The sequence below is a fragment of the Geotrypetes seraphini genome, chromosome 9 (assembly GCF_902459505.1).
Source record: "Geotrypetes seraphini chromosome 9, aGeoSer1.1, whole genome shotgun sequence".
Classification (NCBI taxonomy): Eukaryota; Metazoa; Chordata; class Amphibia; order Gymnophiona; family Dermophiidae; genus Geotrypetes; species Geotrypetes seraphini.
The window spans coordinates 167,216,880-167,241,637 of record NC_047092.1 but is presented as its reverse complement, the minus strand read 5'-3'; the positions used below and the strand labels follow the sequence as shown (position 1 = coordinate 167,241,637).

At 43.8% G+C, this 24,758-nt stretch overlaps 1 protein-coding gene across 1 annotated transcript in view; it reads left to right on the top strand.

Annotated features, from left to right (window-relative positions):
* Nucleotides 1-18,196, top strand: part of SLITRK3 (SLIT and NTRK like family member 3) — an 80,716-nt gene extending 62,520 nt beyond the window's left edge. Inside the window, exon 2 of the mRNA XM_033959734.1 lies at nucleotides 13,462-18,196. Within this exon, the coding sequence (XP_033815625.1) occupies nucleotides 13,481-16,135 (2,655 nt within the window). The 5' untranslated portion in view covers nucleotides 13,462-13,480 and the 3' untranslated portion in view covers nucleotides 16,136-18,196. The remainder of the gene's footprint in view (nucleotides 1-13,461) is intronic.
* The last annotated feature ends 6,562 nt before the right edge of the window (nucleotides 18,197-24,758 follow it).

The following is a 24,758-nucleotide window of genomic DNA, read 5'->3' as shown; positions in this document are numbered from 1 at the left end:
CTAATCAAACATAACACACAACATTGCCCCTTCCTATGTCCATAGTGCCCCCAGTGCGTCCTTCCTCACCTCACCCCCCCTCCGATGCCCGCCTGCCTCCCATCCCCCTTCCATTGAACACCCCCCCATGCCATCCTGCCTGCCTGCCTGCCTTCCATTAACCCCCCCCAACCCCCCCTCCGATGCCAGCCTGCCTGCCTCCCATCCCCCTTCCATTGAAACCCCCCTCTCCCCGATGCCAGTCTGGGCCGCCCTGTCCTGATGGATCCACATTTTGCCTCTCTCCCCGCGGGGCTGGACTTTGCCCAGCTGTTTCCGGACTGACGTCTTTCCCACCCCGATCCTCCTCCCAGGACGAGAAAAAGAAAGGGAGAAGCCGAGTCGGCGCCCCGTTGCGGCCGGAGCCGGTTCTGATCCTGAAGTGTAGAATTTCTCCTTATTTTCGGTTCAATGTTTTAGTGTTCACTGTTTTTAGAATAGTGTAATTTTAATTTTGCTAACAATTTGAATGTAGGCCCCTCTTGATCTTGAGGCCCTAGGCTGAAGCCTAGTTATCCTATAGGAAAATCCGGCCTTGCCAGTAGCCCATCTTAATAGTGACCAATCCAGGTCACTAGTACCTGGCAAAAACCCAAAGAGTAGCAACATTCCAACATCTCAAAGAATAGCAAGATTCCGGAACCCCAATGAGAGCAACATTCCAGTGATGTCAACATTCCAGTGATGTCATAATTCCACAGTGCCTCAAAGCCAACCTCATCAGTGATGTTACAATGGCTTAATTGTCCTATACTTATCTCACTTAAGAACATAAGAATAGCCATACTGGGTCTATCAAGCCCAGTAGCCCGCTCTCACGCTGGCCAATCCAGGTCACTAGTACCTGGCCAAAACCCATAGAGTAGCAACATTCCAGAATCTCAAAGAGCAGCAACATTCTAGAACCCCAAATAGTAGCAACATCCAAGGCAAGCAGTGGCTTCCCCCATGCGTGTCTCAACAGATTATGGACTTTTCCTCCAGGAATTTTGTCCAAACTTTTCTTAAAACCGTCTATGTTAACCGCTCTTATCACAACCTCAGGCAATGCATTCCCGAGCTTAACTATTCTCTGAGCTAGATTCTATAAATGGCACCTACATTGTAGGCACCGCCCAGTGTGGTTGTCAATCAACCATTAGGTGTGTTTATAGAATCCTGCCTAGTGATGCCTGGGCATACTTAAGCGTCACTAGGCATGGTGGAGGTAGGCGCTGGTGTATTAGACTAGGTTTTACCAGGCCTAATTTACCTGTGCCTCACTCGAACTCCTAGCGACAGCTAAGTCAACCATGGCTATTCTCCGTCCTTAACCATGCCTACTTTTCAGGTAGGCGTCGTTAGGTGTCAGAAGGCCCCTCAACTTAGGTATCACTAGGCGCCATGCAGAATTCTGTACCTAACAGTTAATTTTAATTTTTTAAAATTAATTATTCAATTAACTTCAATGATGCGGCCAATTACCACGCCATTTAACTAACTGAAATCATTCAGGTTAGGGGTGGGTTTTAGTTAGGCATTGCTAGGCGGTCGTAGGCCACCCAGTGGCATCTCAGGGCACCCAGTGGCACCTACCTAGGGTGCCATATATTGAATCTGGCCCTCTAGGAATATACATTCATATGAAATGACAATGACATCTTGCATGTTGTTTCATGTTGTGTTTTGCCTGAAATGCCAGGAAATAACACAATTTCAGGGGTTGTTTTTTTTTTCTGTGGCGTGCAATTTTCGGCTTCTTTTTACTAAGTTAAGCAAAGCACTAACATGCAGAGAAAAGGGCTTATTACCATGGGGAATGCTTAGCTAGTGGACCCCTCCCCCACCCCACCCCCCTTCCCTGCACCTTTTTAACGTCTCCGTCGTGAGAAGCGTGCCCATGTCAGTGTCGGCTCGCCCTCTGACGTCACTTCCTGGGCGTGGGTCCCGGAATTGATGTCGGAGAGAGCGTCAATGCTGACACGGGCAGTAACCTCGCGCCGGGGTAAAAAAAGGTACGGGGGAAGGCAAGGAGTGCGCACACGCAGCAAGGAGAAGAGCAGAGGGGTAGAGAGGAGAAGGGGGTGCCGTGCCCTTCGGATGACCACATTGGGGTTGACCGCCCCCCCCCTCAGGTCCCCCTTATTATGCCACTGGCCCCACAGTAACCCCCTGTTTTACTAAGGTGCACTAACTGATTAGCGCTAAACGCGCATGCACGCGTTAGCCTTTAGCGCGTGCTAAATCGATTAGTGCACCTTAGTAAAACAGGGCCTAAGTTTTGCATGTGTGCATGCTACCCATATCCCATAAACTAAAATGTTTTTTGTTTTTTTTTAGCACTGGAGGTGCAGAGTGCTAAGGACAAAGAAAGGAACTGCAGATAGGTGTACAGTATTCCCCCGAAATTCGCGGGGGTTACGTTCCTGTAGCCCCCTCACATTTCAAAGAACCGTGAATACTGTAAACTCGCCTACATTACCCGCATCATTCTCTGGGGTCCCGACCTCTTCCGAGGTTGCTTCCTGTTTCCGGCAAGGCGGGACAGCCGTTGTACTCGCGCGACTGTTTGCTAGAAGGGAAGCGGGGAGGAGCTGTGCTCACTGCAGAGTGCACGCCGGCTGAGGGTAGCTGGTACCTGGGACTGGGCGCGTTGTAGGTTGAGGCAAAACCTGCGAATTACTGAGCCCGTGAATCGCGGACCGTGAATTCGCGGGGGTATACTGTACAAGATAAGAGGCAAAATTAATTCTGAACAAAAAAATTGTTGCGTTCAAAAAAACCACTTGTTGCAATATGGGACCCAACACTGCCATAGCAGGACATTTTAGGGCACATTCTATATTAGGCACTGTTCAGCGCGATTCAAGTACAATTGGGTGCTGTTTAATGAATCACGCTGAGCGGAACCTATTTTGGAGGCGCCCAAGAAATAGGCCAGCTCTAGGCACAACTAAAAGTTAGGGGCCTAGCTGAGCGCATTAGCACACTTAAGAGCAGTGATTGTGCAACAAGGCGTCTAACGTGGAGCCACGCCCATGCCTAACATGCATAGCGCCTATTTTTTTTGAAGGCCGCCTAAATTTTTAGAGGCGCCTTGTTAGAGAATCGCGCTTTCTTGATAGGCGCCTATGTTTCAATCAGTGCTGATTAAAAAGCTTAATTGAGCTTGTTAATCGATTTAGATAGGCGCCTATCTAGTTGGGTGCCTCTGAAGTAGGCCTAACTTTAGGTGCAGGTTACAGAATTTGGGCCTTTGTTACTGCACTACACAGTATACACTAAGAATTTTATTACATAAACTAGTCTTTAAGCCCGTTACATTAACGGGTGCTAGAATAGATGTGTCTTTCTCTCTCTCTCCTTGGCTGCTTTCTGTCTGTCTTTCTTTCTGTCTTTTTCCTCTGCTGTCCACCACCATCCCTTGCCAGCTCCCCCTGTCCAGCAGTAGCCCTTCTCCCTTCCTTTTATGTCCCCCGTGTCCAGCAGTACCTCTTATGTGCTCCCCCTGTCCCTCTTCCCTGCTCCCCAGTCCATCAGCACCTCTTCCGTGCTCCCCCTGTCCCTCTTCCCTGCTCCCCGGCCCATCAGCACCTCTTCCGTGCTCCCCCTGTCCCTCTTCCCTGCTCCCCGGCCCATCAGCACCCCTTACCTGCTCCCCCTGTCCAGCATGTTCGTTTGCAGCCTGGTGAGGATAGCGGCCAGCTGTAGCGAACCTCGCAGGCCATTATGCATCTCAGTAGCAAGTTCCTTCTGACGCGATCGCATACGTCAGAGGAAACGTACTACTGAGGTGCTGAGCGGCCTGCGAAGTTTGTTACAGGCGGCCGCTATTCTCGCCAGGCTCCTTTGAAGAGCGGCGTCGGCAGCGGTACTGGGCGGCGATGATGCGGCTCTAGCGCCGCTGGGAGAGAGCTTGCCTGCAGCTTCCTCCAGCAGCAGCGGTTGGTGAGTGAGGGCAGGAGGAGGGGAGTGGCATGAGTGTTCCCCGCCGCCGGGTTCTAAAATGGAACACGGCCACAGATCACACACCACGGCGGCAGGGAACACGAAACCCTTAGGGTTTTATTATATAGGATACTTCAAAGAGGTCATGGGGTTACCAAAGGCAGACTCCTTACCTATTTCTAACATCTACTATATTCCACAGAAAAAGAAGGTCTCCTCTGATTTAGGAGTAGATCAACCGATATCTAGAGATTTTTGGGGGACAACTTTCTTGGAGGACTCCCAAGATCCGATTCGAACTAGGGCTACTCTTTTGATTAAGTGCATCAACGAATCGGGACAAAATGTTAATTTTGAAAATGTATTTCCAAAACAAGGATACGAAATTCTGCGGAGATAAGGGGCTCCTTTTACGAAGCAGTGTTAGGGCATTAACATAGAAACATAGAAACATAGAAATAGACGGCAGATAAGGGCCCACGGCCCATCTAGTCTGCCCACCTTAATGTCCCTCCCCTACCTTTGCCCTTTGAATAGATCCCATGTGCCGATCCCATTTTGCCTTAAAATCAGGCACGCTGCTGGCCTCAATCACCTGTAGTGGAAGACTATTCCAGCGATCAACCACTCTTTCAGTGAAAAAGAATTTCCTGGTGTCACCTCGTAGTTTCCCGCCCCTGATTTTCAATGGATACCCTCTTGTTGTCGTGGGACCCTTGAAAATACATTGCCGCACGCGCTAGACGCTAATGCCAGCATGGAGCTGGCGTTAGTTCTAGCCGCGTAGCGCGCGGTAATATCCTGCTTGCGCTAAAAACGCTAGCGCACCTTAGTAAAAAAGAGCCCAAAGTGTTAATGTTTCCTGATGTGGCCAAGGCGACTCAGTTTAGGCCAGTGGTCTCAAACTGAAATCCTTTGCAGGGCCACATTTTGGATTTGTAGGTACTTGGAGGGCATCAGAAAAAAATAGTTAATGTCTTATTAAAGAAATGACAATTTTGCATGAGGTGAAACTTTATAGTTTATAAATCTTTCCTTTTGGTTAAGTCTTAATGATAATATTGTAATTTATAGCTAAAGAGACATATATGATCAAGAAACTGTTTTATTTTACTTTTGTGATTATGATAAACATACCGAGAGCCTCAAAATAGTACCTGGCGGGCCGCATGTGGCCCCCGGGCCGTGAGTTTGAGACCACTGGTTTAGGAGATAGACATTTCTTTTGTTAAAATTTAGAGTTTTAGCTTTAGAGACCACATTCATTTTAAAGTTCCCCTGTAAGTGTTTAATAAAATATGAAGAGAAGGAATTTGTGTTTTTGGATCCTCATCAGCTTCAGCAATTTATTTCGGTTCATGAATCGCATAAGAAATAGCTATATGACTTTTGTTTGGCGTTATTAAAATGGATACCAGGTGTTATAGGATTTAAAAAATGATTCCTATAGTCTTCCTTTTTGTAAAATAATTTAATGATCCTGAATTTTGTGTTTTTTTGTTAAAAATTTAAGTATAAATCTCCCTAAACAGGGGCTATATGGAAATTTGCTGATTGCATTGATTATTAGTTTTCCTTTTTGGATTTAATATTTGTAAACTCCATTTTCTTTTTCATTCTGTAAAAGAATTGTTTAAAAATTTAAATTAAAAAAACAACCCCCCCCCACCCCTCACCCCCAATATACAGATCAGGCATATTTGTTGCGTTTTATTTGTCACCACCTTTTTATGGGACCCCTGAAGAAGACGTGCTGATCGAAACACAGACCGTGTTGGGTCCCATATTGCAACAAGTGGTTCATAATCAATTTTGCCTGTATCTTGTGCACCTGTCTGCGGTTCCTTTCTTTGTCCTTGGTGTTCCGCATCTTCACTGCAGATCTGTTGCATCTTCATTTTTGTTTTCTGCGCTAATCAAAGCGCAGCTACATTGCTGTGCACTAACCAACTAGCACTTAGTTAAGTGTGTGAGCCTTTACCGCCCACATAGTGGGTGGCAGTAAGGGTTCACATGGCAGCTAATGGGAAAATTAGCACATGGCCATTAATGGAGAAAATAGAAAACTCAGCCATTTCACCCCAGCCGAAAAAAATGGCTTTAGCCCGTGGAAAAGACCCGTGAAAGGACACCCTAAGACCACTTTCTGCCGCTGTTTGGTAAAAGGGCTCATTTATGAATAATTCACGCCACTGTATTGTCCACTCTTTCGGAAGCGTGTACCCTCTTTTGAAAAGAGATATTCCTCCCGAAATTAAAATGGAAAACCTAAACAAAACTGTAAATAGCATGATAAATTAAAGGAGAGCAACAATTTTGGGGCTCTGCACCAAATGTTCTACACACTTTCATGCAAATTGTAGCAATTAGTATAATTAAAATGGTGTCAGGTCAAAAGCGCGCCGGGACAAAGGCGCACACAGACAATTGAGCGCAGCATGGAGGTGTGCGCCGCAGAAAATTACTGTTTTTAGGGCTCCGACGGGGGGGCGTGGGGGGGACCCCCCCACTTTACTTAATAGAGATCGCGCCACATTGTGGGGGGTTGTAACCCCCCACATTTTACTGAAAACTTTACTTTTTCCCTGTTTTTAGGGAAAAAGTTAAGTTTACAGTAAAATGTGGAGGGTTACAACCCCCCAAACCCTCCATAACGCCGGCGCGATCTCTATTAAGTAAACTGGGGGGGCTCCCCAACAAAAACCCCCGTCGGAGCCCCTAAAAACTGTAATTTTCTTCGACGCGCGCCTCCGTCTTGCGCTCAGTTGTCGGCGCGCGCCTTTGTCTTTCGCGGGGTTGTCTATGAACCAATTAAAATGGGTGCAAGGCCATTATATATAAGCTCAATCTAGACACAGATACCGTATTTTGGCGTTAGTTCTATTAATGGCACTAAAAGTTAGGCAATTAAATCAGAGGCGCCTAACTTAAATTTTTAAATTGACTTAACTGGCGCTGTTAATTGAATGCATAATTTTAAAAAAAAAATTAAAAAATTAATTAGCTGGTAGGTACCCAACTCGGCAAGCACCTACCAGCTCACAGTAGATGTCTACACCGTAGCGTCAACCGGCACCTACCAACGCGTCATTAGCAGCAGAGTTTGGGCATAGATTGAATTAGGTGCCGGTAGGCATCTGTTAAGTGCTTAACCCTTTATTTGGCATTGTTATGCAGTAGCAACGTGTGTTTTCTATGGCTCTTATGGGAGATCTGCATCTCCAAACGTCTGTTACTTGGCACTGTTGCTCTCGTTCAACATCAAGTTACATAAAGCAGCCATTTTCACCAATCTGCCAGTTAAAGGGTTAAGTTGATTTAGGCACCTCGAGGCACGACTCTACACATGGCACCCAACGTTGATTGACATGCAGTGTCTTGGGGATAAATCCTGTAAATGGCGCTGAGACGTCAGTGCCCATAAAATGAGTGCCAAGTGCTTGTCTGTGAACGGCACTCTGAACTGGGCACCGTTTATAGAACGGTGTTTGTTGCAGGGATTCACAGCACCTGAAACCTGGGGTAGATCTACCCATCAAAATCTTCTTGCAGTTCTGTCTAGGCGACAAATCGTGTGCAACGCTACAAGGAGGTCGTGATGGAGACCAGCATTCTGGGATTCAAGAGCAAGTTGGATGCATACCTTCTTGCAAATCACATTGGGGGATACGAGTAAACAAGGTTTCTCAGCAGGGAACACCTGGCTTGGCCTCCGCAGGTGCGGGTCGCCGGACTGGATGGACCTAGAGTCTGATCCGGCGAAGCCATTTCTTATGTTCTTATGAAAACCATTTTTTTGCTGCTGTTGCACCAACAATGTGGAATGCCCTTCCCACCAACCTTAGGCAATTGAAATCAGGTCTTAAATCCTTTCTTTTTAAAGATGTCTTTGGAACGTAAATTGGACCATCCTCAACTGAATCTCTGCAGTTAACGACTCTTCTCTCCATTTCCATCTTCTCGTTCTATTCCCTACCACTCTGTTTATGTCTTCTCCTTTCCCCTTCCTTTTTTTTATTTTAATGTAATGTAATGTAATTTATTTCTTATATACCGCTACATCCGTTAGGTTCTAAGCGGTTTACAGAAAATATACATTAAGATTAGAAATAAGAAAGGTACTTGGAAAATTCCCTTACTGTCCCGAAGGCTCACAATCTAACTAAAGTACCTGGAGGGTAATAGTGAAGTGAAAAGTAGAGTTAGAGGAAAAATAAAAATAAAATAAACATTTTAAAAAGACAGCATTGATCTAAATACTTTGGAAGGTAGAATATGTATCCATGCCCCTCCTCTCCTACTGTGTCATGTTTCATAAGTCCATGCTTGGCTGTCCTTCGTACTTGTTTCAAAATACAATGTGTGTTCCCCTTATTAAGTCAATATTGTACATATTACGCTTTATGGGGTACTTTTACTAAGGCGCACTAACCGATTTAGCGCGCACTAATTGTAACTACTCTCTCCTTGCTGTTTGCAACGCTATGATCAATTTGATATGTAACCACTTGTAATCTCTGTCTAACTAATGTGAACCGCCTAGAACTCTTCGGGGTATGGCGGTATACAAAAATAAAGTTGTTATTATTATTATTAGCATGCGCTAAATGCTAAGATGCCCAGAGAAAATAATGGGCGCCTTGGCATTTACCGCATGCTAAAACATAGCACGCTTTTAATAAAAGGATCCCTATAAACGCTATATCAAACAAAAATAAACTTGAAACTTTTGCCTAAATTAGGCCCCCTTTTACGAAGCTGTGTTAGGTTTTGTTTTGTTTTTTAAATCGACAGCCACGGCGGTATTAAATCCGACGCTCATTGGAAATCTATGAGCGTCGGAGCTAGTACGGCGATAAAAAGTCTAATGTGGCTTCGTATAAGGTGTGTGTGGGTGGGGGGGGGGGGGTTAGACATGCATCTGCCTTATTCTGTAAAACTGCATGCAAATTCTTGGAATGCTCCTGCCCCCCTTCCCCCCATGCCCCTCCCATGACCATGTCCTTTTTTTTTTTTTTTTTTCCTTTATTTAATTTTTTCAAATACATTTCCAGTCATAATTATCTTGAACAGAAAGATTGACAAAAATAAAATCACAAATCTAAGGAAAACACCAAATCAAATTTCAGGAAATATCAAACAATTCTATCATTCTCAAGTCCTCAAATACTCAAATAGAGATTTCAAGATTCAATAAGTGACTAAACATAATAAAGGAAACTTATATTAAAAGGAGAAAAAAGACAGCCTATAATGGTAGGAGATTAATTCTACCTTTAGAGGTTGTTATATCTTATTCTTTATCAAGGCATTTTAGAGACAAAAATCCAGTCAGCTGGGATGGATCGAAGAAAACATATTTATAGGATTTACATCTAACCCAGGACTAATTGTATTTGGTTTTTTGGGGGGGTTTTTTGTAGTATAACTTAAGATATTTGTTTGTTGGCTTGTTAAAAAAATTTTTAACGCAGGGAAAAAACTCCACCAATAGAAGTTACTTCTGGTCTCATCAACAGAAATTCTCTCCTTCTTCTCTGGAAACTTCTGAGGAAACGCTTGTGAAACCAGCAACGTTGTTAGTAACAGTGGCTTTAGCGCCTGATAAGGACTGGATAATGAGGTTATTTTTTTTTTAAAGAATAAGTCAAAAAAAATTTCTGGGACAAAAAAATATTAATGTTTCCTGACCGTGTCCTAATCACAGCCCCTAACTGACTTGTTATGCACGTCAAATGGGGCGTGAACCCAAATTTGTGTTCACAATTTTGAGCTCCATAGAATTAGGAGGTTTAAGGAGAATCGCACGAGACTATATAGCAGACGCGTGGGCACGATGGACCACTGGTCTGGCCCAGCGGCGGCAATTCTTATGTTCTATATAAAAAAAAAAAAAAAAGACGGATCGTTAAGTCGCCCACAATATTCCATGCAATCAGATCAAAAATAATTTTTAAAACCCGAACCCTATGGGTGGTTTGATACGTCTGATCGGAATAATGGCGCCGCGCTACCGCTGTACAATTCCTTGGACAGGGGATGGGGGAATAATGGAGGGTTTTGAAAGCTCGAGTATATTCTTCCTGACAGCAAAAGGAGCTGCCCAAAACTAACGATACAGCATTTTTCATTGTGCATCGAAACAGGTGTCTCCCCCTTCATCGCCCGTACCTTTTTGCTGTATTGTGTCTTTTGACCTCTAGCGGTGCTATCTAACAGATAACGTTATCCTTACATAATAGCAAAGCTCAGTTTGTATACAAACCACTGGATCTAGAATGGAAGGGGCAGAGCATCTGCTATATTAGCCAAGGTGGATACGGTTCACAGCTCTTAGAGGTCCTCGAAGAAACCTTGCTCATCCTTTGAGAACCTCACCAGTACCCCCCTTGTCTTCAACTTTTAGCAATTCTAGAACACATTTTTTTCCCCCCAAATTGTCCTGTTCCCATTCCTTCATTTGTTTTTTTTTGGTGGTTTTTTTTTTTTAACAGTAAACATTCCCCAGGGTCACTAGCTTCTCTGGCCACATCCTGCCCCTGTAAACCAGTGAGATCAGAATTCCTTCCCTACCCCCTTAGCCTCGTTACCTCTTTCTTATCGCCAAGTGGGGATGTCCTTAAATTTCTGGTCTTCTTCCAAAGGGACGCAGCCAAAACGGTCATCTTCTCTTGCCAAGAAAAGGACAGAAGAAAACGCTCGAATGACGCCGCGTGCAAGGGGTTAAGTCCTCGGATTTGCCTGGTTTGGATGGCAATTGAGAAATTCTTCCGTGCACCCCACCAGAGTGTGCATCGCTCCCAACAGGGCTGCCGGAAGCCTCCCCGAGGCTAGAAAAGAACAATTCGTAAGAGGGCAAAAAAAAAAAAAAAAATACAAATCATTCATCCAAACCGAAAACGTACACTTGGTGCAAAAGGATCGAAGGGGGAGGGGGGGGGGTAACATGCAACGGATTCAATTGCAGTCCCTAGCTGCGTTACTGGATCTTTCTGTCTCTTTTTCAGCCAGAACATCCCCTAAATGCAGCAGTGATCAAAACAAATTGATTTACACAAAAGTGACGCAGAAACCCCCCCCTGAAGGAGAATGCATCACCTTGGAAGCCCTTTTTAAGGGGGGGGGGGAAGTGCACAGATCTCGTATATCTGCGCTTGCAATCTGGTCCCGCCAGGTAGGAAAACCGACATTTGCAGCAATTTTGGAGCCGGGAATCGAGGCAGCCTTATTTTTTTTTCCTGGAGGGATCAAGACCTGCATCTCAGGGCTGGCGTTTTAGGATTTCCTGCCTGGAAACCTCATTCTGCCTCGTCCATGCGTGCATGTGGGAGAGGGTGAGCATCCCCACCCCCCCTCTCCATCCCTCCCCCTCCATCCCCGGAAGGGGAAAAAAAAAACCCCACACATCCAGCCAGGGGGATCCCAGCTGCGGTTCTGCGACCATGGACCAGGCACGCCCTCCCCCCCCTGTTGGATCTTTTTTTTTCCCTCCCCCGATCCTTCATGCTCATTCTCGTGACGTCGTGAGAAGCCCGATCCAGACCTAGAAAGGTGGAGGGGGGGGGCGGTTGCTGGTGGTGAGAGAGATTTCGTCGGTTGTGATCGAGCATCCATCCCCGTGATGTACCGCTGCCGGGGAGAGAGGAGAGATTAAGGGAGAGAGGATGAGGGAGGGAGGGAGGGGGACAGCCCTGGCTGGGAAGCTGCAGATCACTCTCCGGGCTTCGTCGAGGCAGCTGAGCTGAATCCAGCAGCCCTTTGAAAAAAAGCACACGGCGCTCTCACGGCATTCCCGGCACGTCCGAGCCCCCCCTCCCTCCCTCCCCCTTTTTTTATCCTTTGCTTCAGCCTCAGCAGGACTGAAGAGAGAGAGAGACACACACACACGGAAAGAGAGAATCAGAGACCCTTAAACTCCAAGCTTTGTCCCCCCACCCCCTCTGGATGTGCTCTTTTTTCCAACTGCAGACGGGTAAGTGAATGATGCATCCTTGTTTACTTTCCAAACAGCATCTGAAACGGGAAATAACTTAGGGATATCTGCGTGTTGATGAAGGACTGTCCCCCCTCTCTCTTTAACTCCAAATTAATTATGTCCTTTTAATTGCAAACAATTTATCTCCCCCCCCCCCCAACACACACACACACACAAATGCAGCAAAAGCCTGGCTTCCTTGCTTCCCTGCAGCCTTGGGCTGATAGTAAGCCTTCATCTTTCTCCTTTTTTTTTTTTTTTTTTTGCGCAGAAATGCAGCATCTGCTTTAAGTTTCAGCTCAACAAGGTATTTCCAAAAAGATCTCCTCTGGTCCACTCGAAGGGCATAGACAAGGGGGCTAATGCAGATATATTTGCTGACACCAGCCTGTATAATTTCGGCTAATGCAATCCAGCAGTAGGCGAAGAAATTCGATTATCATATTGCTTGCATTTTTAATATGGGAGGCAAATAAAGAGGAGGATGGAAGTCAGGGGAGCCCTTTGGTCCAATTGATGTTCACTGCTGCCCTCTCTTTGAATCGTACCTGATCCAGGTTGCACTGGGAGACTGGAAGGGTCAATATATATATATATATATATATATATATTTTTTTTTTTTTAAATTATTATTATTATTTTTTTTTCTTCCCCGATTAGCTGTGAACTGGGTCCACCAGTTGGTCTTAGTCTCAGCCTGACTGTACATTTAAATCACAGATCCTGCAAGACTCGGCAGCATTAAGATGCCCATCCACTCTTCAGAGAGCGCAGGGGGCATGTTTTAGAGCTAGATTAATCATTAAAAATAATTTTCCCCCCCCCCATCTACTAAGTTGACAGATAAGTTGATTTTTTTTTTTCTTCTGACAAATAAGCACCCGCATTCATCAGTTGTATCTGCCCATTGGATATAATTCGCTAATTGTAGCAGTCAAATTGACATCTATTTTTTTAAAAAAAGCTTTAATCTGCTGACTTCTGTTTCTGGACACTTAAACTTTAAAGCACATTTTATGCTTGCCATGCGATATAATAACTTTTGCACTTAAATTGTTTATGGATGTTTACATCTGCATTGAGTCTGTTTTCCTCATTTTTTTGAAATGATTGCTGCCGACAGCAGTCACTAGGAAAAAGGTAAGAGAGAATAAATGTATTTATCATTGTGAGAATTATGCAATCCCAAGCTGTGTCTAGGCTGATTTTTTTTTTAATCATAAAATGGTATGCAAATGGTGTAATAAGTGGCATTTATTCAGTATTATTAGCTCAGGAAAAAAAAAGTGTCATTGCACGCTGAAAGGTTTCATAATGACAGGATTGCCTAAAAACATAGGCAGAGAGAGGTTTTTTTATAGGTCTTTTGGCATACAAACCTAGGATACAACCTATCAATTGACCATCAGCGGATTTATAATTAAAAAAAAAAAAAAAATAAGATAACACAAAGTAATACCACTAATGATGTAGTTTGACTAAGTGCCAGATCTGTGTGTGTGTTTTTTTTTCCTTTGCAGATTTTATAATCAATCTCCAATGGAACCTTCTCCAGCTGAAACTCGTCTTAAGGGGAGAATGCTGTGGATAATTCTGCTCAGTACGATTGCTCTGGGGTGGACCACGCCGATTCCGTTGATCGAGGACTCCGAGGAGATCGACGAGCCGTGTTTCGATCCCTGCTACTGTGAAGTGAAAGAAAGCCTCTTCCACATACACTGCGACAATAAAGGATTTACAAATATCAGTCAGATCACAGAGTTCTGGTCGAGACCTTTTAAACTTTACCTCCAGAGGAATTCAATGAGAAAACTGTATATCAACAGTTTCCTTCACTTAAACAATGCCGTCTCCCTTAACCTTGGGAACAATGCACTGCAGGACATCCAGGCTGGAGCTTTTAACGGGCTGAAAATTTTGAAGAGGTTATATTTGCATGAGAATAAATTAGATGTTTTTAAAAATGACACTTTCATGGGCTTGGAAAGCCTGGAATATCTGCAGGCTGATTACAATGTCATTAAACGGATTGAAAGTGGGGCGTTCAGAAATCTGAGCAAATTGAGGGTTCTGATTCTGAATGATAACCTTATCCCCATGTTACCCACTAATTTGTTCAAGTCTGTGTCCTTAACCCACTTGGACTTGCGCGGGAACCGATTAAAGATTCTAACGTATAAGGGGATGTTGGATCACATTGGGAGAAGCCTTATGGAAATCCAGTTGGAGGAGAACCCTTGGAACTGTACCTGCGAAATTGTGCAGCTAAAGAGCTGGCTTGAGCGAATACCTTATACAGCCCTGGTGGGGGACATTACCTGCGAGACCCCCTTTCATTTTCACGGGAAGGATCTGAGGGAAATAAAGAGAAGCAAACTCTGCCCTTTGCTCTCTGATAGTGAAGTCGAAGCCAGTTTGGGGATTCCTCAGTTGTCGTCCAGTAAGGAAAACGTCTGGCCTACCAAACCTTCCTCCATGTTGTCCTCTTTTCATTTTACTGCGTCATCAGTTGAGTACAAGCCATCAAATAGGCAACCCAAACCTACCAGGCAACCCAGGGTGCCCAAACCCCCACCTACATCTCGAGGCCTCTATCCTGGTCCCAACCAACCTCCCATAGCTGCCTACCAGACCAGACCCCCGATTCCAATCATATGTCCCACTGGATGTTCCTGTAGTTTACATATCAATGACTTGGGGTTGACCGTCAACTGCAAAGAAAGAGGATTTCACAATATATCCGAACTCCTTCCAAGACCTCTCAATGCTAAGAAATTGTATTTAAGTGGCAATTTGATACAGAAAATTTACAGATCAGATTTTTGGAATTTTTCTTCTTTGGATTTGTTGCACCTTGGGAACAATCGCATTTCTTACGTTCAAGATGGAGCTTTCATCAACCTTCCAAACCTAAAAAGTCTGTACTTAAATGGCAATGACATTGAAAGACTGACCACTGGCATGTTTAGGGGTTTACAAAGCTTACATTATTTATATTTTGAATATAATTTGATAAGAGAAATTCAACCTGCTGCTTTTAGTCTGATGCCAAATCTGAAGCTACTATTTCTCAATGACAATCTGCTGAGAACTCTTCCAACAGATGCCTTTGCAGGTACGTCCTTGGCCAGACTAAACCTGAGAAATAACCATTTCCTTTACCTTCCTGTGTCGGGAGTTCTGGAGCACCTTAATGCTATTGTACAAATTGACCTGAAACAGAACCCTTGGGATTGCACCTGTGATATAGTTCCACTCAAACAATGGATTGAGACCATCAGCTCTGTCATAGTGGTGGGAGAGGTCTTGTGCACGAGCCCCGAAAACCTGACGAATAAGGATCTCAAATCAGTCGAGATGGAGATTTTATGTCCCGAGCTCCTGCACGCTGCCGCCGCTTCCCCTGCTTCCCCAGATAATACATTCCCTACTAGTTCTTCCGTGTTTGAGTTTACCTCACCAGGGGGCGCCGTTCCCTTGTCTGTTCTCATCCTCAGTCTTCTAATCCTGTTTTTCTCAGCTGTTTTCATTGCTGCGGGCCTCTTTGCTTTCGTTCTGAAGAGGCGTAAGAAACTGCCGTTCAGAAAAAGACACGAGGTGGATTTGACTGGCATGCAGATGCAGTGCAGAATCTTTGAGGACAGACCTAACAACTCCCCCGAGAAAGCTCCAGGTCATGTATATGATTATATTCCGCACCCAGTAACCCAAATGTGTAATAATCCCATCTACAAACCCAGAGAGGAAGAAATAGGAGAAGAATTTGCAGAGACTAAGGAAAACAATACTAATTATAGGACCTTGATAGAGAAGGACAAGGAATGGACAATGGCAGTGTCCAGTTCCCAGCTCAATACAATAGTTACCGTTAATCAAGCTGGGGAGTTGCCGAGTTTTCACGAAAATGGGGTAATCTTCCCCGGGGTGGTAGATAGAGAAAAGGCCGCTCCTAGTGTGGGGTTTGTGGACTGTATTTATGGCACAGTGCCTAAATTAAAGGAACTGCATGTTCACCCTCCTGGCATGCTGTACCCCGACCTTCAGCAGGATGCTAGGTTAAAAGAAACCCTTTTTTTCTCTGCTGGAAAGGGATTCTCTGACCAAACCCAAAGTGAATACCTCGAGTTAAGGGCCAAACTCCAAACCAAGCCGGATTACCTCGAAGTCCTGGAGAAAACAACTTACAGGTTCTAAGTTAGTTTAACTTCATAGTGCTAAAAAAAACAAACAAACCACGCATGATACACAATAGAGGATACCGTTGCGCTCCCCGACTTGTTTTGGAGGACGGGCCACACTCAGATCATAATCTATGAAGTGCCTTCGCAGACTTCTGCCAGCAATGTGATCAATCAATTTTTTTTTATAGGAAACTGAAGATACTTAACTGTGCCATGTAAGGTATGGGGGGGATCTTTGATCCTATTAAGTATGTAATTCCAAATGTCGTTTTTGGCAACAACTTACATTTTCTTTCTGGGGAATGAAATGGCATTTGTGGCGTTCTTATATGAAGAATAGCCCCATGGCACAGATTCTGTACATTAATGCAGTTTGCTGCATGCCTGGAAACTGCACAGGGAGGGTACTACTCGAATGTTCTCACTCAAAACACATTTAAACAAACAAAAAAAAAAAAACCAACAAACTCACATTCAAACATCCAGCCATCCAGCCATCATCTCTCTAGTTCTCCCTAGTCACAATCCTGGGGGTTCTTTGCTTTATTTGTCAGGGTTTCTTTAAGTTATGTCACATTCTGAAGCAAAGAAGCAATGTACCTGAAGAACCCAGGGATCCTTCTCTCTGTGAATTTATAATGCCAAGATTGGAGTACTTTGCACCTTCTTAAAAAAAAAAAAAAAAAAAAAAAAGCATATGGGTATATATATCACTAACAGCTTTGTAGGAAACACTTTTAACGTTTTCTCCTCTCTCTCTCTCCCACACACACCCAGAAAAAGATTTAAAGAAATGTGCATATATTTATTCTGTAATTTCAGTGACTATTAATTGTAAAGGTAATGTTAATTAATGTATAGTGATAATACGTCTGGTATAGCTTTCCTAATAAAATTTTAAAAAAAGAAGTCTTTTGAAAAAGTATACATATATACATATAGAGAAAATTGAGAAGCTTGAAGCTAAAATATAGCTATGCCATATCTAATTTCTCCCCACCAATCCAAAATTTTTCAGTCTCTGACCACATTAAAAGCTATTTCATTAATAACTGAATACAGGTTGATTGTGTGAAGGCAACATGTGACCAGCTCAGATCCCAGCTACCTTTTGTAACCCAAATTTTTGATATAATTTCTAACATTTTAATTATAGTGAGGACTGACTTTATTTGACATGGAGATTGAGAGAGATAACATTATATATCTCACTGCATGATAGATAAAAAGACAGTTATTTCAAGCTACTTACACTTATGTATCTATGGCAGGTAATTTGATGAGGAAATTCATGTATGGAACTAGTACATCACAACTAAAAATGAAAAAAAAACAACAACATTAAATTCTTGAAAGTTGGGCCAGCTTCTATATATGAAAGTAGCTAGATGTCTGATTGTTCTATAATTAGTCAATCTGAATCATAGTCTAATGGATTAAGGGTATTCTTTATCATTTAACTGGTGCTTGTAAATCGGTTGTACAGTAGCAAATATAGAAATTCATCATAATTCTAAAGGAACATAGAAAATCAGATTTGAGGGCTTGTATCAGGCTCTGGATTTGGTCGATATTTGGGGAAAGGAATGTGATTTGAGGCAGTTGCTGCGATAGGACAGCAGAGGGTGCTATAGCTTCAGTGTTCAGAACCCAGTGGCTTTCTCTGGATGCCTTCAGTCTTTACTCTCTCCTACTACGTCACTCCAGATTCAGAATGTAGTCCTTACACATCTATTATGATTAATATAATTCATTGGATGTCACTGATGCCTTATCATGTGTTAAAGATGGGAAAAGGAGCAGTGAATGTGAAATGCAGCTTGCAAGGTTGTCTGCCTAAAGACGTCAAATATTGCCTTGCCTTTTCTGTTTCGTTAATCAGCTGACAATAACAAGCTGAATTCCTTACAAATGGGAATCAGAACCCCTTTTGGTAGTGCTCTAACCAATTTTAATAAAGTGCAGAAAGGCATTAGGTTGGCATTGTACGGGAAATCCCATAATCGTAATGATAAAGACTTCTATATTCCCCTATTGGATTTGGCCAGTGCAGTATAATGGTCTCCTTAGTTTGCACCACATCCACTCTCTTGTGCCATAACAAATGATACAGGATTTTAATCACAAACTTCACTTTTGTGCTTCTGCCAATCTGTATCTTTCAAAGCCTGTAATTAATTGCCTGTCTTCTCTTTGGTTATGCTGTTAAAACTCAGCCCTAAACCCCCCCTCCCCCACCGCTGTACTCTCACAGATGTTTTATCTAAACATTCAGCAGTCATATAAATAAATTTTAGAGTGTGCATGCATTTGAACATCATATCACAATGCAAGGCAGAATCTTCCGATATTAATACCAATTCATTAAATCCATGCATAGTCCGCATGCATTACACTGAAATATATATATATATATTTTTTACTAAGGGCACTCCCTAGCATTACTGGTGCTGTATACATTTGAAACTGCGTGTACATAAACCATGTCAAAATACAATTAGAACATTATAAATAATGTTTATATTTTATGGAAAATACAGAAAATAATAGACTGTGTTTACTTAAATAGATTCACTTATTTCACCCGTCGATGGTGAGGAGTTCTATTTATTCAGTGGAAATAAATTTATTCTATGAGAATGAACATTTTGTATTAAAGGAGATGAATTTTTGTTTTGGGCTTAATTTGAGTTTATTTTTTTCTGTATAACAGGAAATTGCTTCTTTATTTCTGCTATGGAAAGTTATTGCACTCAACCAGGGCAGGATTAATTCGTCGAGGGCCCCTAGGCACACAAGTCCACTGGGCGTGTGCAGTGTTAGAGCCCCGCGGCCTGGCCTCATTTCGCTTTAATACTGCGCACACCGGCTTCCCTTCTCCTCCCGCCCCCCTCATGACGTAACTTCCTGTTTCAGAGGAGAAGGGAAGCTGGCGCGCGCGGTGTTAGAGCCCCACGGCCTGGGTTCAGTTCGCTTGCAGATGAGAGGACAGTGAGGAAGTGGAAGGGAGGGAAGCTGACCTCACAAGGCAGTTGAGGGCCCCCCCCCTGATATTTTCGGGCCCGAGGCATGTGCCTACTAAACCTACCCTTTAATCCTGCCCTGCCCTCAGCTGCAGCTGGTGCCCTACATGTGGAGGTGCTAAGAATATTTCGCTGTGGTATTAATTGATGTGATAATCATTTTATTTTTACTGTTCACTATATGTTGGAGGTTAGTGGGAAATGGCAGCATTTCTCAGAGTGAAAAAAATAGATTTTTTTTTTTTACTCTCACCTTTAAACAGTAACCTTTTGTTTCTTATTAATTTGAATAGCGGATACGACTTAATATTTTTTGTGACTACCACCTTATTCAGTTGTCATTGTTTGAGCCAGTAATTCTCTTTGGAAAGGGTGACACCAAATGTAACAGTTAGGTCTCCTTTTACTAAGCTGCGATAGCATTTTTAGCGCGCACTAAACCCGCCTTACGCAGATAAAACTAATACCAGCTCAATGCTGGCGTTAGTTTCTAGCGCACGTGGCAATTTAGGGGTCCTTTTATCAAGCTGCGGTAGGGGTTTTAACATGCGTGAAACCGCCTGCCGTGCTAGCCGCTAATGCCTGCATTGAGCAGGCGTTAGATTTTTAGCCGGCCGCGGGGGTTAGCGCGTGATGAAATGTCTGATGCGCTAACCCTGCTAGCGCGGCTTGATAGCGTGCGCTAAAACCGCTATCGCAGCTTAGTAAAAGGAGCCCTTACTCTTCATGTGTGAACAATTCAGTTGGAAAATAATTTATATAAAATATATTTTTACCTTTTTGGGGGAATATCCGTGGGCAAGCAGGTCTTATCCTTTGTATGAAAGTTCTTCAAAAAGCTTCCACACTTTTGTATTTTTTTTGCGGGAAATGGTTGGGGGGCGGGAGAAGTGGGAAGAGGGCGTGCCGTAGAATGTCATGTGACTAGTCAGTCAGGCAAGCCCACTCACCTTGCAGGCAGTGATGTAATTTGCTTGTTGAGATATTTAAGAAATGAAAGGGCAGAAACTTTTTGAAGATCCCTCGTAAAAGCTCATGATCTCAGAAACTCAGGCTTTCCTTTTAACTTCTCAGTTTTCTTGGGGGATGATCTTGTCTCCTTTCTGCTACCACCAGGTTTCCCCGAAAATAAGACACTGTCTTATATTGGGCCCAAAAACCCCACTAGGTCTTATTTTGGGAGAAACAATGCCCAATCACAAACCCACAGCATCTTTCTATCCCCTCCCCCCTGCCGTGCAGCTGAACCCCCGCCGACCCTTCCAGCTCTCCCTCTCCTTCCATCTCTCCCTCCCAACACCAACCGCGAGACCGACATACCTTACCTTAGAAACGGTAGCGTCGCGGCAACAATCTAAATGGGCTTCTTTGGGCCGTCTACTGCCGGGGCGTTGCTGATGACATTATCAGTGATGCAGCAGAGAAATGCACGAAGCAGCGCGTTGAGATTGCTGCCGTGATACTACCGTTTGGAAGAAGATAAGGGTATGTAGGTCTCAGGGTCGGTGGGGGGAGGGTGCGCGGGGTGGGGGTGGGGAAGCACTGCTGCTTGCGAATCCAGTGCTTCAACTACGGCTTATTTTGGGGGGAGGGCTTATTTTCAGGGAAACACGGTAGCTCAGATTGGTTCAGGAGAGACAATTAAGCAATTGTGCGTGGTAAATATTTCCCAAAGGAAGGAAAAAAAAACACATCTTGTGTATGGATCTTATTGTTTGGCAGTGTATGAAGATATAATGATGGATCATGATTTCCCAAGGTTTGATAAGTATTGTTAAATCACTTTTTCAGGACAATTAGATCTATTCAACATGATGGATATTTCTCCCTACACCTCTCCCAAAAGTTAGCATCTTACGTAGGGGGGATGTTATTACATAGCCTACTGATAAGATTGGTTATTTTACCTCTCTCTTGTACTCTTTTAAGAAATGATTCCATTTTAAGCAATGAGACCTAGATACTCCATTAAAAATTACAAAGACTAGGGGACACTCAATGAAGTTGCAGGGAAATACTATTAAAACCAATCGGAGGAAATATTATTTTTCACTTCAAGAAATAGTTAAGCTCTGGAACTTGTTGCCAGAGGATGTGGTACCAGCCGTTAACCTAGATGAGTTAAAAAAAAGGTTTGGACAAGTTCTTGGAGGAAAAGTCAATAGTGTGTTTTTTCAGACAGACATGGGGGAAGCCGTTGCTATCCCTGGGACTGGTAGCATGGAATCTTGCTACACTTTGGGGTTCCGGAATCTTGCTACTCTTTGAGATTCTGGAATGTTGCTACAGTTTGGGTCTCTGCCAGGTACTTGTCTGGCTATTCTTAAGTTCTAACTTATGCTACTTTACCACAATCCCTATTTTGTGCAATCAGGCCTCGTTACTAATAATTGGGGTTAACAGTAAATGAACGTGTCTTAAGAGTAGCCCATGTTCATAATTTCCCTCCTTAGCTATTCATCTGCATACATTTTGATGGGGGTGGGGACATTGATTACGGAGTAATACTGTACATATTCAGATCCATGTACAATAAATTCCAAAATGAATTAATGCATTTTTACTTTCATATTTTCATGACTGTAAGATTGAATTTATGTTGGATGTTTTTTAATCCCATAGAGCAGGGGTGTCCAATGTCGGTCCTCGAGGGCCGCAGTCCAGTCGGATTTTCAGGATTTCCCCCAATGAATATACATGAGGTCTATTTGCATGCACTGCTTTCATTGTATGCTAATAGATCTCATGCATATTCATTGGGGAAATCCTGAAAACCCGACTGGATTGCAGCCCTCGAGGACCGACATCGGACAACCCTGAGTTACACCGTAGCTATAGAACAGGGGTAGGGAACTCCGGTCCTCGAGAGCCGTATTCCAGTCGGGTTTTCAGGATTTCCCCAATGAATACGCATTGAAAGCAGTGCATGCACATAGATCTCATGCATATTCATTGGGGAAATCCTGAAAACCCGACTGGATTGCGGCCCTCGAGGACCGACATTGGACATCCCTGACCTAATGCATCAATTGATCACTTCATTGCGGATTGAGATCTCAAATTTCTAGAAGGTCTAGAGCAGGGGGTCTCAAAGTCCCTCCTCGAGGGCCGCAATCCAGTCGGGTTTTCAAGATTTCCCCAATGAATATGCATGAGATCTATGTGCATGCACTGCTTTCAATGCATATTCATTGGGGAAATCTTGAAAACCCGACTGGATTGCGGCCCTCGAGGACCGACATCGGACAACCCTGAGTTACACCGTAGCTATAGAACAGGGGTAGGGAACTCCGGTCCTCGAGAGCCGTATTCCAGTCGGGTTTTCAGGATTTCCCCAATGAATACGCATTGAAAGCAGTGCATGCGCATAGATCTCATGCATATTCATTGGGGAAATCCTGAAAACCCGACTGGATTGCGGCCCTCGAGGACTGACATTGGACACCCCTGCCATAGAGTAAACTAATTTAAGAAGCACTATAAATAACATTAAAAAAAAGTTCTAATGTTAAAAAAAATGTCAGCCTAGTAGTCTGTTAGCAGACTGCAAAGGGCCTTGTTTTTCTGAGTAAAGGTTGTTAGGGGATTTTGAATCCAGTCTGCGTAATTTGGCTTCCGATGCAACTTTCTCAGCATACTGTAATTACATAGCCCCAGAATAAGACATTTCACCTTTCCCCACATTAGCATGCCATCCGCATTTTCTGCCTCATTCCATCTAAGTAAATATGCAGTTGTAAATAAAATACCTTGTGCATGCTTATTTCAATATTGCTGAATCAATGCAGTTTTCGATCATTTTAGCTCATGGTTTGCTGAGCATGGAGCAAAAGAAGATTGGTAGACAATTCAGATTTAGTCAATCTGTTTTACTACTTTTTGGGACGTCGAACAGTTTCAGAAATGGATATTTTCTGCCCCAAGTTTTGGACATCTTGCGAGTAACATCTAAAGTCAGACTTAGATGCATGAGGGTTACCATATGACTCCAGAAAAAAGAGGATGGATTAAGACATCTGGGTTTTACGTCCTTTGAAAGCAATGGAAGTACAACCCGGATATCTCAATCCGTCCTCCTTTTTCTGGAGCCATATGGTAACCCTATCGAAAATGCCCCTCCATGTTTCTCAACTCCTGTCCCATTCAGGCCTGATTTCCTAGGTTTTCAAAATATACTAACTATTCACATATTTAGACCATGGGCATGCAGATATAATTTATACGCATTCATGCCTGTTTGGAGGTCATGAGGCCTGGGCTTGCTGACCACTATTCTAGCATGTTAAGTAAGTGGCTAGAGCAGGGGTAGGCAACTCCGGTCCTCGAGGGCAGGAATCCAGTCGGGTTTTCAGGATTTCCCCCAATGAATATGCGTTGAAAGCGGTGCATGCGTATTCATTGGAGAAATCCTGAAAACCCGACTGGATTCCGGCCCCCGAGGACCGGAGTTGCTCACCCCTGGGCTGGAGAATTTAAGAGGCCATTGCTTCCTTTCTCAACATGAGTAAATATGTAAGCATTCACAAGTAGGAGGATAGTTCCAAGGTTAGACCTTAGTGCTTTTATGGCATTTTCCGTCACTTTCCTGCTTTCAGGTTTGTTTGTTCTGGGGAAGGGGGGGGTGGTTCTTTCTAGAGTACTGGTGCATGAGATCCCTTTCCTGGTGGAGGGCTATCTAAAACAACCTGTCCGTCCCATTGTGATGCTTAGGAAGGACTGTCTTACTGCAGTCGCTGGCCTTTTTTTTCCACCGTGTACCATAACAGAGTTCAGTCAATCTGATAGACAGGAGACTTGAACTCACGTCTCTTGTGCTTTGCTGGGTTCATCAGTCACAGTTGGACCTGACCTTTGTTTACAGTATCTTACTGCAAAAGCGTGAGCTCCTTTGAAACCTTTTTTTTTTTTTTTTTTTTGCAGCAAGCGGATAAATAAAGGCACAATAAGCAGATGAGAGAAATAGAATTTAAAATATAGGTTTTCATTTTTAGTAATGATCAGTATGATATAACAGTGCTAGTATTAGGGATGAGGAGCCAGAAAACTTTTGTTTTGTGTTTTTCCCTCCCTCCCATGCCGTTTATGGAGATTTTCATTTTATTGGGGGGGGGGTTTCCAGCCATTGTGTTGTGTATCATTTTCCAACGATAGCACCCGCTCTTCGTAAATAGCACCCGCTATGTGGAAAAAGGACACACTCAGTGACATAGTAAGGGGGGAAGGCGGGGGTGCAGACTGCTCTGGGCACCGTCTTCGCAGGGGGGGCACTGGCACCTCTAATCCCCCAACCCGCATACTTCTTTAAATGTTTGCCCGTGCTGGCCTCAGCTCCCTCCTGATGTCACTTCCTGGTCACGGTAGCAGGACATGATGTCAGAAGGGAGCCGAGACCGGCGTGAGCAGCAGGTGGAAGACGCTGGCGCGTGCAAACATTCCAATAGGTACGCGGAGGCGGGGAAGCTCGCAGGCAGCAGGAAAGAGTGTGGGATGGCGGGTGCTAACGTCCCAGGCGCCAACCTCTCTCTACGCCGCTGGGTGTACTATGCCTGAAAGAGGGCGAACGCTTCTCTCGCATTTGTATATGCGTACTAATTATAATGGGGATTTATAGCC